Here is a 12,037-nt window from a genome sequence, read left to right on the forward strand (position 1 = left end):
TTGGACATAAGAGCTATGGTGGCAAAGGTGACACGGTAGAGCAAGGACGGTATTTAATATCAGTAAGGAAGTGGTATTGATGGGGTTGCAGGGAGAAAAAGCCGAATTGTGAAAAGTGTGAATTTTTTACAACCGGTCCAACCCAAGTAATTGGGCCGGCAAATTCATTGATGAAGATAGGTTTTTGCTTTTTGCATCGTCCTAGTTGCTTCTTACACCTCATATTACAGTGTAATGGAACTCCAATTTCTTATTGCCTTGTAACCGCCTACGGTATGTATGGTTGATGAAAACAACTGCTTATCCTTAAACCCCTAAACCCTATCAACAACGTTGGACCCTAATTGACCAAATCTTTAACCTGCTTGGTTCACCCATTCTCCATGGTCATCGCTACATTAAAATTCGCCTGCAAACCCAATCCCCTTCTTCGCTCTGCTCCCTTCCAATGCGTTCGCAAGGTTTCACCTTTTTTTCTAAAACCTTACCCACCATTCTCATTTTTCTTTATCTTCTTTCCCTTTTTCAATTCTGTCTCAGTGTTCTTTTTTATTTTCCTAGGTTGTGCCAAAATCTCTCCCTGCGCTTCAGGTAGAGGAATGTAAGGCCTCAACTCGTGGACGAAGCAAGGGGACAAGCGAGCAACTCATATTAGGTTTTTCTTTGTTTCAAATGCCTAATTAGATTTTCCTGTATTGATTTAGTGAACCTGGTGGTTCTGAAATCTTCTTTCTCACATGTGTTGAATTGGTAAAGAAAATAATAGCAAGGTCCCGGCATGGAAGAAATTGGATTCCAAAGAGCTTGGACTTCGGAATTCCATGATAGCAGTTCCAACCATGAAGGTTCTGAGTGTGCTGAAGAGAAAGGGTTCGTGCTAATCTAACTCCTCATGTAGCTTTCTCAACCTGGGTTTTGTGTGAAAGAGAGGAAGAGCGTTTTCTTGATTTTGTCTTTTCTTATAAGAGGAAAACGGCTTATTTGCGCGTGTATGTGAGTCGTTTGTTGGGTGCATTATTTTCTCTGAACATCTTACCTTTTACTTGTATGTGAATGATTTCTTACTTTTTTCAATTAATGGCTGTATCGAATGATTCAAACTGAAAAAAGAGCTGGACTATAGTTCGTTCTTCCTGAACATCTCCCTGACCAGTGCATGATCTATGACATAATTAGAAGCCACTTACTTATGACTGCGCAAGACATTGTTTGCTCTACGCTTTTAACAAGTGTAGGGCATTTTTTTGTAGGCGTTGTTTTCTTGAGTTATTTTCTGCCTGCGCCAGGCTATTCGATTGGAGCTATCCATTTTACCAAGTAACTAATAGGGGTCTGGAAATATTAATCTTTACATTTTGTTGTGTTCTTGGTGTCTCTGTGTGCACCCTTTAAGATAAGATTCAATGGTTTCTATGTTTGTCTCTGCAAGGGGAGGTAAGTGCATGACTGGTAGTAACCCCTTTTTCTTATTGTAGGGCATGATGTATACCTTGTAGGAGGCTGTGTTCGAGATCTTATACTAAAGCAAACACCAAAAGACTTTGATATTATAACTTCAGCGGACCTTAGAGAGGTTACCTTTATTTCGACTTTCATCTTCAAATTGTTGATGTGTGTACATGGCAGTTTACTAAACAACTCTGTGGACCAAGAGATAAATTATTTGTAATTAGAAGGGCAACATGTGTTTTTCATGTTGGCATCCTGAGTTTGTAACATGTGCATTTTCTGTAAAAGCTAATTTATACAATCTCATTTCAGTCATTTTAAAGTATACATTTCTATATTGGGATTTGTGTGTTCAGACTTTAACATTGCATGTTGAACATTAACTCAATTTGTAGGTGAGGAAAACATTTCCATGGTGTGATATAGTTGGTAAAAGGTTCCCAATATGTCATGTTCATATGGATGGTACCATTGTTGAGGTTGGTACAGTTCGCTTTTGCTTTAAGCATTCTACATTTTATTTGAACTATCTTCGGTAGGTGATTGCTATGATTTTTCCTTAAGGGCAGTTTTCTTTTCTTTTGCGCTTTTCATGATAGTTTTATTGTCCTTTCTAATTAGGTTTCAAGTTTTAATACTGCTACATGGAAGTTGAGGGTATACTTCACTCATGATATTGAGGCACCTAAGAACTGTGATAAGGGGGACTTACTTCGGTGGAGGAATTGTTTGAATCGTGACTTTACAATTAACGGGTTGTGCACTGGTTCTTGCCACATATAAATGGAATTCTATTCCTTTTTCTCTCTTCATTTGGCCACAAATCTGTTTTCTGTAACATGACATATCCACTTTGTATACAATACAGCTAGTTAGTTAATCAATGTCTTGCTCTTTCAGGTTGATGTTTGATCCATATGCAAGAATTGTCTATGATTACATGGGAGGAATGGAAGATATCATGAAATCTAAAGTATGCATGGATCTCTTTGAAGCTGTTGTTTCTTATATTGCCCTTTCTAATCAGAAATTTGAACTTATGTAACTTAATTTTCTGTGAATAGGTGAGAACAGTGGTTCCTGCAGCTACTTCTTTTCAGGAGGATTGTGGTGAGTCTTTTGTGGAGGGATTAACGATGTTAAAAAAAAAACTATTTCATTCTCATACCTCATGTATGACTATCTGACTCGATTTATTTTCTTCAGCCCGCATTTTACGTGCAATTAGAATTGCTGCTCGCTTGGGGTTTAGTATTTCAAGGGAAACGGCTCAAGCTATTAAAAATCTTTCATCTTCAGTGTTAAGACTAGATAAGGTATTTAAAGGGATCTTCATGTCTGCTTTATTATATGAACATGTAAGAATATTCTGGCTTAGTTACCCCTGTTAATTGTTGTAGAGCAGGCTTCTGATGGAAATCAATTATATGTTGGCTTATGGATCTGGTGAAGCTTCTTTGAGGCTATTATGGAGATTTGGACTTCTAGATATACTTCTTCCATTTCAGGCAGATAATGATTCCCTATTTTATTTTCAGAATCTCAGTCATGGAATGCTAGCCTAATTCAGATTTGATATTACAGGCTGCTTATTTTGTCCGCGGTGGATTTCGAAGACGGGACAAAAGAACCAATTTGCTTTTGGTAACTCCGTCCTTCTTTAGGAACTTCAGACTTTATAACATGCGGCAATTTAAAATTTTTTACTGGCATTAGTCTAGTGGGGATAACATACAGAATATAACTTTGCTAAACTTAGAACATGTATCATATTTATCAAGTTGTGCATTAAAACGTATATATTTGTTTGGAAACTAATAATTTTTATTCTTTGCTTTCGTGGATACTTGGAAATAACAATTAGACTCTAGCATGGAGAATTCCTTGTTTCCACTTCGTTAAAAATGCTTATTTGTATCAAAACTTGTGTATTCTCATCACCAGACGCTCATTGTTATTCAAATATTTTTAGGGTATGAACGTTAAAGACATCCATTTCCTTCTATTAAAAAGAAAAAAGACTTTCAAGTTCTGAACAACTAATGAAGGGTTGGGATTTTTGTTTTCAATATGAATGTGGTTTATTAGATTATCTCAGGATAGTTGCACGTGTTACTTGAGTATTAATTTGAGTTGATAGATTCTTAGCATCGCATTTGAACATATTTTTATTGGATCTGCTTGAATTTTTTCTGCAGTCTTTCTTCTACAATGTGGATAAACTTTTGGCACCAAACCGTCCATGTCATAGCAGTTTATGGTAAGATCTGTGGAACAGTGTGGTCTGTTTATTGCTTTACTTTGTTAGCCACATGTGATAAACGTAATGTATAATGCTGAAAAAACAAGGGAATGACAGCGTTGTACCTATAAAGGAATTTTCTTTTTTGATCTTGTCCTAGGAGGGCGTGGCCTTGAAGACATGAATATCAAATTTAGAAGTCCTTTCTCCTTTTTTATTGTCGGTGAAATTTCTCAGAAAGAATGTTATTCTCCTGACTCTTTTTCCAGAGTTAAGCTCGTAATCCGCATCAGTTTTCTTGTTTTATGAAAGCTTTTCAAGTTATGTAACTATCCCATTGCTTTGTTAAATATTTCCAGTGCCTATGGTTGCCATGAATCCTCTATAATATCTTTGCCCAAAATTATTTTTGGCATGTGTCAATGGGGCTTATAACTTGGAGAGAGTTCTAGAGCAATTGGAACACAGTTTTTTTCCCTCCTAAAAAGATGTCCCAAGTAGGTTCAAGCCCAATATCTCAAACACTACCATGTTCGAAGAGATCATCTTTGACCATTAGGTTAAATGCCCATAATCATCTATTCCATCTTTTGCCTCAGGTGCACCATAGCTATTATCGGACTCTTATATTGAGATTATTTCTTAATGCCATTAGATTAAGTACAAGATGAATGAATTTGCACCTATACCTGGGAAATTTCTTCTCTTCGTTGATGAACCTTTTTAATTTTTCTTTCTAAATGGAGGTTTTGGCTCTTCAAAAATTTATTTTAAAACTGATACTTTGAGAGCTTTTGATTGAACTCAGCTTTATATACTGTAAGTATTGGGTTTTTTCTTCTCATATTTCTTCAATTGTAAGATTAGGTTCTAAAAACTATCTGATAGCATGATTAGAAATCTTTATAGGCTGATTGCTACTTAGGTCCCCAAAGCAAGACTCATAGGGAATCTGTGCTTTCAGGGTTTCTGTCCTAGCATTACACAAGGCGTTGAGTGATAAACCAAGAGATTGCTCGGTCGTTGCTGCATTTAGCCTGGCACTCCATAATGGTGGAAATTTGTCTGAAGCAATAAGCATAGCAAGGAGGATAAACAAACCACATGATACCAGATTTCATGAGTTGTTAGATCCTTCAGGTCTGGATGAAGAGGATTTCGAAGGTGAGATTCTGGATCTTGCTAATTCTGTTAAAGAGTCATTGTCGCAGATGACAAATGGGCATTTGGTCTCTGGGGCTTTGGCTGGCTATCCTCAAGCTCCTTATTCAGATCTGGTGAGCATGTGTGTGTGTGTGTGTGTATATTCATATAGATTTTATACATGCTTCTGGATAATGCCACCCAGTAGATGAACTGAACTAGGATAGAAGCCATTAGTTCATAATCCATAAAAAAGAAACTCATTGTTTCCCTAAAATAGCGCGCACACACACCCTCAAATGCAAGCATGCAAAGAAACAAAAGATAAAAAGTGTAATCCTTGTATAGCACAATTGACATCAATGCGCTGCTAAATAACGAGTAAGAAATTGAATTATATTCTTGGAAAATTAAACTATTTTGTTTGTAATTCCTTGATTGGCAATTTGATGACGTTGGTAGACAAGTCAATTAAACGCATAAACCAGATATTGGATGCTAATTAGATTTTTGGTCAGCAATTTAAGGCTTTCTCTATTTATATTTGGCTAATTGGTCCTGGCTATCATCTTTAGATTATACTGTTAATCGTTCACAATTTGACAGGTGCTTATCCCATTAGCAATGCACCTAAAAGCTCTAAACTTTTTTGACTGTGTGAGAGTAAGTGCTGACGAGAATTATTCGTCAAAGCAAGGTAGAGAAATAGATTATGATTACTTAGCTCGTGGAGACTTGCCAGAAGTAAGGCATGTGTTTGCAAGGATTGTATTTGATACAGTATATCCACTGCACTTAGACCGAAATCAGTCCAAATAAGGCTCTGGATTTTGATGAGGCTAGTTTGAAGTTTTATTTGAAGTTTGAGAAATTTGATGCTCAAGTAATAATCGTTGAAAGTTGGAATAATGTGCGGTGAAGGTGCATTTCACAGGGTAGTTGCAGGAATTATCATGACTTTGTCAAGAGGAAGTCAGCGGATACAAGAGGGACAAACAGTTTCCACCCGCAAAAAGATTTTCGCCCTTTTCTTTTTGTTCCCGAGTGTCTCATTATTTTTTAGTTTTACAGATATCAATCTTACATTTAGTTGTCTTGTGAGGTGTGTGTATATATGACAATTTTAGATTGCCAAAAGTTCAGTAACATTGAATTTATTCATTAAGTTGTCATACGTGTCTTGTCCTGAAAAACAAAATTGCGGGCATCCCTTTTTTGGCTCAACAATGCAAGCCAATACCAAGATAATTGAGGTTGACTTCTTTTCTATTTTTATTTTTTTTCTGATTGATTTTTGAAGCTTCAGGCATAATGGATTGAAATGAGAATTCTTGAACTATTAGGTGTAAACTTTTCTTTATACAATATATCATTCACTGTATATCAATCTGTCTATATATTATTATTACTATTATTCTACGAAGCAATACGGATACAAGAATACGGCTAAACGGTCATATGCGGTTAAATTGTAAAATTTTAGGATATGCTTATGGCTATATATATATATATATATATATATATATATATATATATATATATATATATATTATATTCATAAATTAAAAAAAATTAAGGGAAACATTTATAACAAAAAAACTTGTATAAATCGTAATATATAACTCTCATATTATGAAAGTTATATGTGATATTTTTAATTTAAAAACAAATAAAATAAAAATATATGATTCAAATAAAAAAATACAATATAACAACAATTATATAATTCTATAAATCGTAATATATCATCTTTGGGATTTAAACTTTTGAATAAAAATTAGCTTATCTTTTTATATTATTTGTTACTAATAAAAGTATAATTTATTATTTAAAAAATATATTATGAAAGTTATATTTGATGTTTTTAATTTAAAAAAAAATGATTCAAATAAAAAAATACAATATAACAACAATTATATAATTATATAACAAATTATATTTAAATTTAAATTAAAAAATGTGATAACAGAAATATGATTTAATTTTTAAAATTAAATGAAAAATAATAATTTAACTGAGAAAATTACGTAAATTTTTTAATATTTTGTTTATTTAAAATAAATAAATAAATATTTAAAATGAAAGTGATTTAATTAAAATAAATATAAAAAAACTTTTAAAAGAGCATTGAATTCAAGCGTAAAGGCACAGAAGCTCTGCATTCCCTGCATTTTCCAGAATTTTCAAAGAAGAGTCTTTCCATCACAGAAGATGCTTTGTTATCAGCAATTTACAGCAATAGTAAAAACATGTTGGCTCCTCTTTCTTTTCTTAAATAAACCGGATGTGCTGATGCTTTTATTTATTTATTTATTTTGGATCAAAGAAGAAATAAAGATGATCCATGATGTAGTTTACGGGTAGATGTTCAAGACACGTCGCCTCTTTCTTTTGCTACCATCCATTTATCTTTATTGTAATTGTTTTTTCAAATCCTTTTATGGAAACTAGCTTTCATATTTATAACAAGTTTTAGATGCTGTGGAGTGAAAATATTCTATGATCAAGACAAGTTTCCTTTTTTCTTCTTTTCATAAAACCTTCCTTCATTCGTTGAGATATTTGAGTAGAGCTTTTGTATTGGAGCAGAATGATCCGAAGTTTAAATTAGGAAAAATAGTTGCTACATTCCATAAAACACAATTCTCATGCCCGTGGAAACAAGATTCTCTCTCTCCTTTTCACAACCGAGCTAAGAATCAAATACAATTTGAAGAAAAATAAACGAAGAACAAAATCTGAACATAGATTATTTTTGACAAAAAAAATCCCCTTTCGCATTTCCCTAGTATCTGTGATTTCTACTTAACCGGTGCAGGAGCACTTCCTCCAGTAGTAGGCCTGGAAGAAAAGGAAACAACAAAAAATATCATTTGACATTTTCGGAGAAAGATATGATGTGATAGAAACTAAGGACATAGTACGATAATAGCTACTTACAGTCCTACGAATACTTTAAACGAATCATAGAGTCCCCACTGTGCTCCGGTTAGTGTTCCGATCATAACTATACGAAGAGGAAGGCCACGAGTGAAAAGACCAACCACCCCAATCTTCTTCACAGCCTGAAAATCCAGCAACAGTTTAAAGACAATGAAACATTACATTACATTACATCACAGAATGTGTTATGTGAATGTGGTGTGTTATTTAAGGACTCACATCACCAATCGTGGCTCCCTTGGCATTGTTGAGAAAAGAAACGAGGTTGTCGGCAGGATGTGAGACAACTGCACACAGCACACCTGCTATGTACCCAGCTGCAAAACTCACTCCAAGCTGCTTATTTTTGCTGCACTTCTCCTTCGGGATTGGGATCACGTTTTTGTAAATCATCTCCACAACCGTCTCAAAGGAAGCAAATTTCATCATCGTGTCTGACACCATCACCATGAAATCAAATAAATGCATGCAAGCTTCAAACTTTTGCGTCCCACACAAGTTTAATGTGTGTTTAGATACATGAAAATTGTCATAGACTAATCAACTGGTAACACAAATATGGAATTGTTAAAACTTACATGGAATTTGACGGCCCCAAAGAGGAACTATACCTTTATACAACCTGGATATGAAGTGAAACTCATCAAATTTGAATTCCAAAACCTAAAACTACTGATACAGAATAGTTAAAGAGGAAAACGCATACCCAGAAAAACCCTCAGCCTTGATAAACTTGGGCAACCCATCAGACAAACCTCGAGCAAAGCCAGGCTGAGTTTGTACACGAACTTTGACAGCCTCCATAGGGCAAAGGGCAATATCAGCAATAACTTCAGCTGAAGCAGAACCAGCTAGATATATGATCGTTTTGTACTTCACTGCATTCTCGGCTCCTGCAAGGTCTGAGTAATACTTCTTGAAGAACTCATAAAACCCAAACTTGCATGCTCCTTGAGCACTGTACCCCAGCAGAGTAGGCACCCATCCCCTGAAGAAACCTTTAGCACCCTGCTCCTTCAGTAACACTCCAAATCCTGATGTGATGTTCTTGTACTTTACGGGATCAATCTGAAAATAGCGTCAAACATTAATGTCTACAATACAACTTTTTCTTTCTGCATTACTTTGAAAGCACAAAATCTAAGCAACATATTGCAGAACGTAGAAAGACTCATATACGCGACATTGCAACAACAAATGAAAATTGCTAAATGGATCACAAAGTCTTAACTTGGTTAAAGACCAAGGTTTCGGAGATGTTATTTACAAGAAATTTCTCTTGACAGTGTTTAAGAAAATACAAGCTTCTTATCATTTGGACCAACATTTTTGTTTTCATCCCTGTGATGACATCTTTTGAAATACCGTTGGAATGAAAGAGAGATCCGAAAAAGGAAAGAAAATAACCTGCATGTTGCACTTGACAAGATCGAGAGGAGTGACAGCCATGTGGGTGAGTCCACAACTGAAGACCCCGCCGGCACTGCATGCTCCATAGTAAGCAGGAGAAAACATGCGGATTTTCTCTTTTGGTGAAAGGATCACAGGATTCTTGGCCCCATTTTGCGCTGGCAACGATGATGATGATGATGGTAGCAATGGTAACCCATGATTGGTGTTATTACTCAAATGGGACAGTGTTTTTGATGAGTATAAGAATCCAGGAACAAGAGAGTGGCGAGATTGGTCTGAGGGAGCCATTGAGACCTGACAAGAGAGTTTTTTTTTGTGTTTTTGTGTGACTATGTTTATGTCGATTGTAAACAGAAATGGGAAAATAGAATGTTGTTGCCTGAGATGGGCGACAGAGTGGGAGGGTTTGTGGTTAGAAAGGGTGTGTGAAGGGTGAAAATGAAGTAGAAAAAACGTAAATCATGTGAGTGTGATGCTTTCATGTCCCTTATTTTCGCAGTCTTCTTATACAGAGGCTATTTCTGTTAGCTTTTGACTCTGTAACCTTTCCATTTTTCATGCACCACTTTCATTCTTCACGATTATTATATAAAAAATGTTTTTTTTTTTTACGTAACACATATTTTAGTCATTAAAAAAAATAACTTTTATATATGTACAAAAGGAAAAAAATGATAGATATAAAGTATGTATAAAAATTTATTGTATTACAAAATAATAGTTCCCTTGCTTATATTTCTTTTGTATCAACCACTCACATCTATGTTTTTATACTTAAACAAAGTGTTAGCGAGAGTTTTATCTCCTTATTAACTTTATTTAATTCTACTTAAAATTATTTCAAATGTGGAAGGTCAGCAAAAAAACACTATGTAATTTTAACTCAACCACACTTATATTATAAACTATTTATTTCCATTGAGGATTTTTTATTAAATTATCTACTTATTTTATTAATAAATAAATAAAATAAAGGGTTAAATATGTTTTTGGTCCCTTAACTTTCAGTGAATTTTAGAATTAGTCCATTTTGAAACTTTGGACCAATTTAGTCCTCCATCTTTTGAAATGCGTGAATTTAGTCCTTTTAATCAAATTTTGTTAAGTTTATTTGACATTTCAAGCGCGTTTCATAATAGTATTTGACTTAACATTAAAGCAAAAATGTGTCAAACAGTATAAACAACTCAAATACAATTCTGAAATGCGTACAAAACATCCAATAAACCTACCAAAATTTGATTAAAAGGACTAAATCCACGTATTTCGAAAAATCAAGGACTAAATTGGTCCAAAGTTTCAAAATGGACTAATTCCAAAATTTACTAAAAGTTAAGGGACCAAAAACATATTTAACCCTAAAATAAATTATACTTTGCCATTGATGTACACGTTTCATCAAGTAAGTTTGTCTTATAAACTTAATTATATTTTGTTAGCTCCTTCTCTTCCTAGACATAAGGTAATATATTTGGTTTCAAAATATGAACATCGATAGGTTATGTTTCACACATGCGTTATCATCATCGAAAGATTATATATATATATATATATATATATATATATATATATATATATATATATATATATATATATATATAATCAATTTTTGTTAAGTTTGGTTCACTAAGGAGATACAATATTAATGAGATATAAGTTAAGTAAGGGATTGACACATCTTTTAATCCAAAACCTTAAGACAATAAAATTACGAGTCTTCATTCTTATATGAAGCTCCACTTTCTTATTTCTACCATATGTGGGACTTAGACCCTTCCACATTAGTACAATCATGAGTATCTCGTTTATGTACTGTTGTTCTTCTTAATGGGACACGTTTATCTGAAATTCTTACCAGTAAGATTTTCGATACAGGGATCATACTGCATTTGTTTGAGTCGATCATTAACTATCAACTCTAGTACCACAGATAGGTTTTTCATAAAGGAGACACCGAAAGATTTGGTACCAATAAGTCGTGACCAAACCCATATAAGAGACCAAGACACTAATTCTAACCCAAAACCTTAAGGCAATGAGACACCTCCCTCTCAAACAAGTATCTAGTGCGACTATTATTTGTACTGCATTCTACAATTAGACACGCTTTCCTGAAATAAAAGACTTTTGATGCAAGGAATCCTTAAATATTAGGGTCCTTCACCCACTTTGTACCGTACTCTTCTAAACCGTCCCAGGATGAACTATTGACATTGATACCACTATGAGGTCTTTCAAGTGACAATTGTTAAGGAAAAAATGTTGCAGGTAGTATCAATTGTTCCATGATGGAACTCAAGTGGGTCAAATCACAATCAAATCGTGGTGCTTGGACCATTATACTTAAAAAAAAAATCGTCTTTTACTAATAGTTATAGTTTTTGGTTTAATAATGAACACTTGATCCATCAATTAGTATCAAAATCAAGGTGACAAGTTCGATTTCAATGGACAATTATTAAGAGGGAGATTATTGCATACTAAAATTATAAAATTAAAAAATATTATGGGTATAGTTTTTTTAACTAAGATGAGTTATTTTATTTTGATACAGAGCAACATTTATGTATAAGTTTAAATTTTTATATGAAGTAAAAATGTGCCAGATAAACACGATGTATTGTATAAATTTATTCATAATTATTTTTTGTATGAAATGAAATAACTTGTTCTCTTATAAGACATAAGACATGTAGCATGGAAATTGACTCCAGTATGTTACTTCTTTCCATTTTGCTGCTAAATTAGTAAGATGATGATTCACACAGTATAAAGTAACTGATAACTGCCACCTCAGTTATGGATAGAATCTTCATTGAAAGAGCAACCTCAACCACTCCTTCATTC

At 34.0% G+C, this 12,037-nt stretch overlaps 2 protein-coding genes across 3 annotated transcripts; one reads left to right on the top strand and one right to left on the bottom strand.

Moving 5' to 3' along the window:
* The first annotated feature begins 268 nt into the window (after positions 1-268).
* Positions 269-6,092, top strand: LOC114178797 (uncharacterized). Of its 2 annotated transcripts, none has more exons than XM_028064896.2 (14): positions 269-461; positions 562-655; positions 757-870; positions 1,476-1,573; positions 1,845-1,928; positions 2,071-2,204; positions 2,350-2,422; positions 2,514-2,559; positions 2,656-2,765; positions 2,850-2,957; positions 3,034-3,093; positions 3,648-3,709; positions 4,656-4,968; positions 5,441-6,092. In XM_028064896.2, the coding sequence occupies exons 1-14, from the start codon at positions 384-386 to the stop codon at positions 5,651-5,653; spliced, it is 1,587 nt and encodes a 528-aa protein (XP_027920697.1). In that variant the 5' UTR covers positions 269-383; the 3' UTR covers positions 5,654-6,092. The 2 variants fall into 2 exon arrangements, with proteins under 2 accessions (XP_027920697.1, XP_085527623.1); XM_085671497.1 differs by having other exon boundaries at positions 4,656-4,855.
* Positions 6,093-7,404: 1,312 nt separating this feature from the next.
* Positions 7,405-9,611, bottom strand: LOC114179904 (mitochondrial phosphate carrier protein 3, mitochondrial-like). Its single transcript, XM_028066400.2, has 6 exons — positions 9,185-9,611; positions 8,484-8,845; positions 8,356-8,399; positions 7,997-8,211; positions 7,775-7,899; positions 7,405-7,675 (listed from the first exon to the last, which is right to left on the bottom strand). Exons 1-6 carry the CDS (start codon positions 9,476-9,478, stop codon positions 7,636-7,638), a joined length of 1,080 nt encoding a protein of 359 aa, XP_027922201.1. The 5' UTR covers positions 9,479-9,611; the 3' UTR covers positions 7,405-7,635.
* Positions 9,612-12,037: the final 2,426 nt, after the last annotated feature.

This window comes from Vigna unguiculata, chromosome 3, assembly GCF_037176805.1.
Source record: "Vigna unguiculata cultivar grain cowpea cultivar isolate G323 ecotype 2 chromosome 3, ASM3717680v1, whole genome shotgun sequence".
Taxonomy (NCBI): domain Eukaryota; kingdom Viridiplantae; phylum Streptophyta; class Magnoliopsida; order Fabales; family Fabaceae; genus Vigna; species Vigna unguiculata.

Coding starts and splice junctions, on each gene's coding strand:
- LOC114179904 (XM_028066400.2), bottom strand. CDS start 9,478: ATGGCTCCCTCAGACCAATCTCGCCACTCTCTTGTTCCTGGATTCTTA. Junction 8,846..9,184: donor TTGTCAAGTGCAACATGCAG/GTTATTTTCTTT, acceptor CGCTATTTTCAG/ATTGATCCCGTAAAGTACAA. Junction 8,400..8,483: donor AAGGCTGAGGGTTTTTCTGG/GTATGCGTTTTC, acceptor CTTCATATCCAG/GTTGTATAAAGGTATAGTTC.
- LOC114178797 (XM_028064896.2), top strand. CDS start 384: ATGGTCATCGCTACATTAAAATTCGCCTGCAAACCCAATCCCCTTCTT. Junction 2,205..2,349: donor CGTGACTTTACAATTAACGG/GTTGTGCACTGG, acceptor TTGCTCTTTCAG/GTTGATGTTTGATCCATATG. Junction 4,969..5,440: donor AAGCTCCTTATTCAGATCTG/GTGAGCATGTGT, acceptor ACAATTTGACAG/GTGCTTATCCCATTAGCAAT.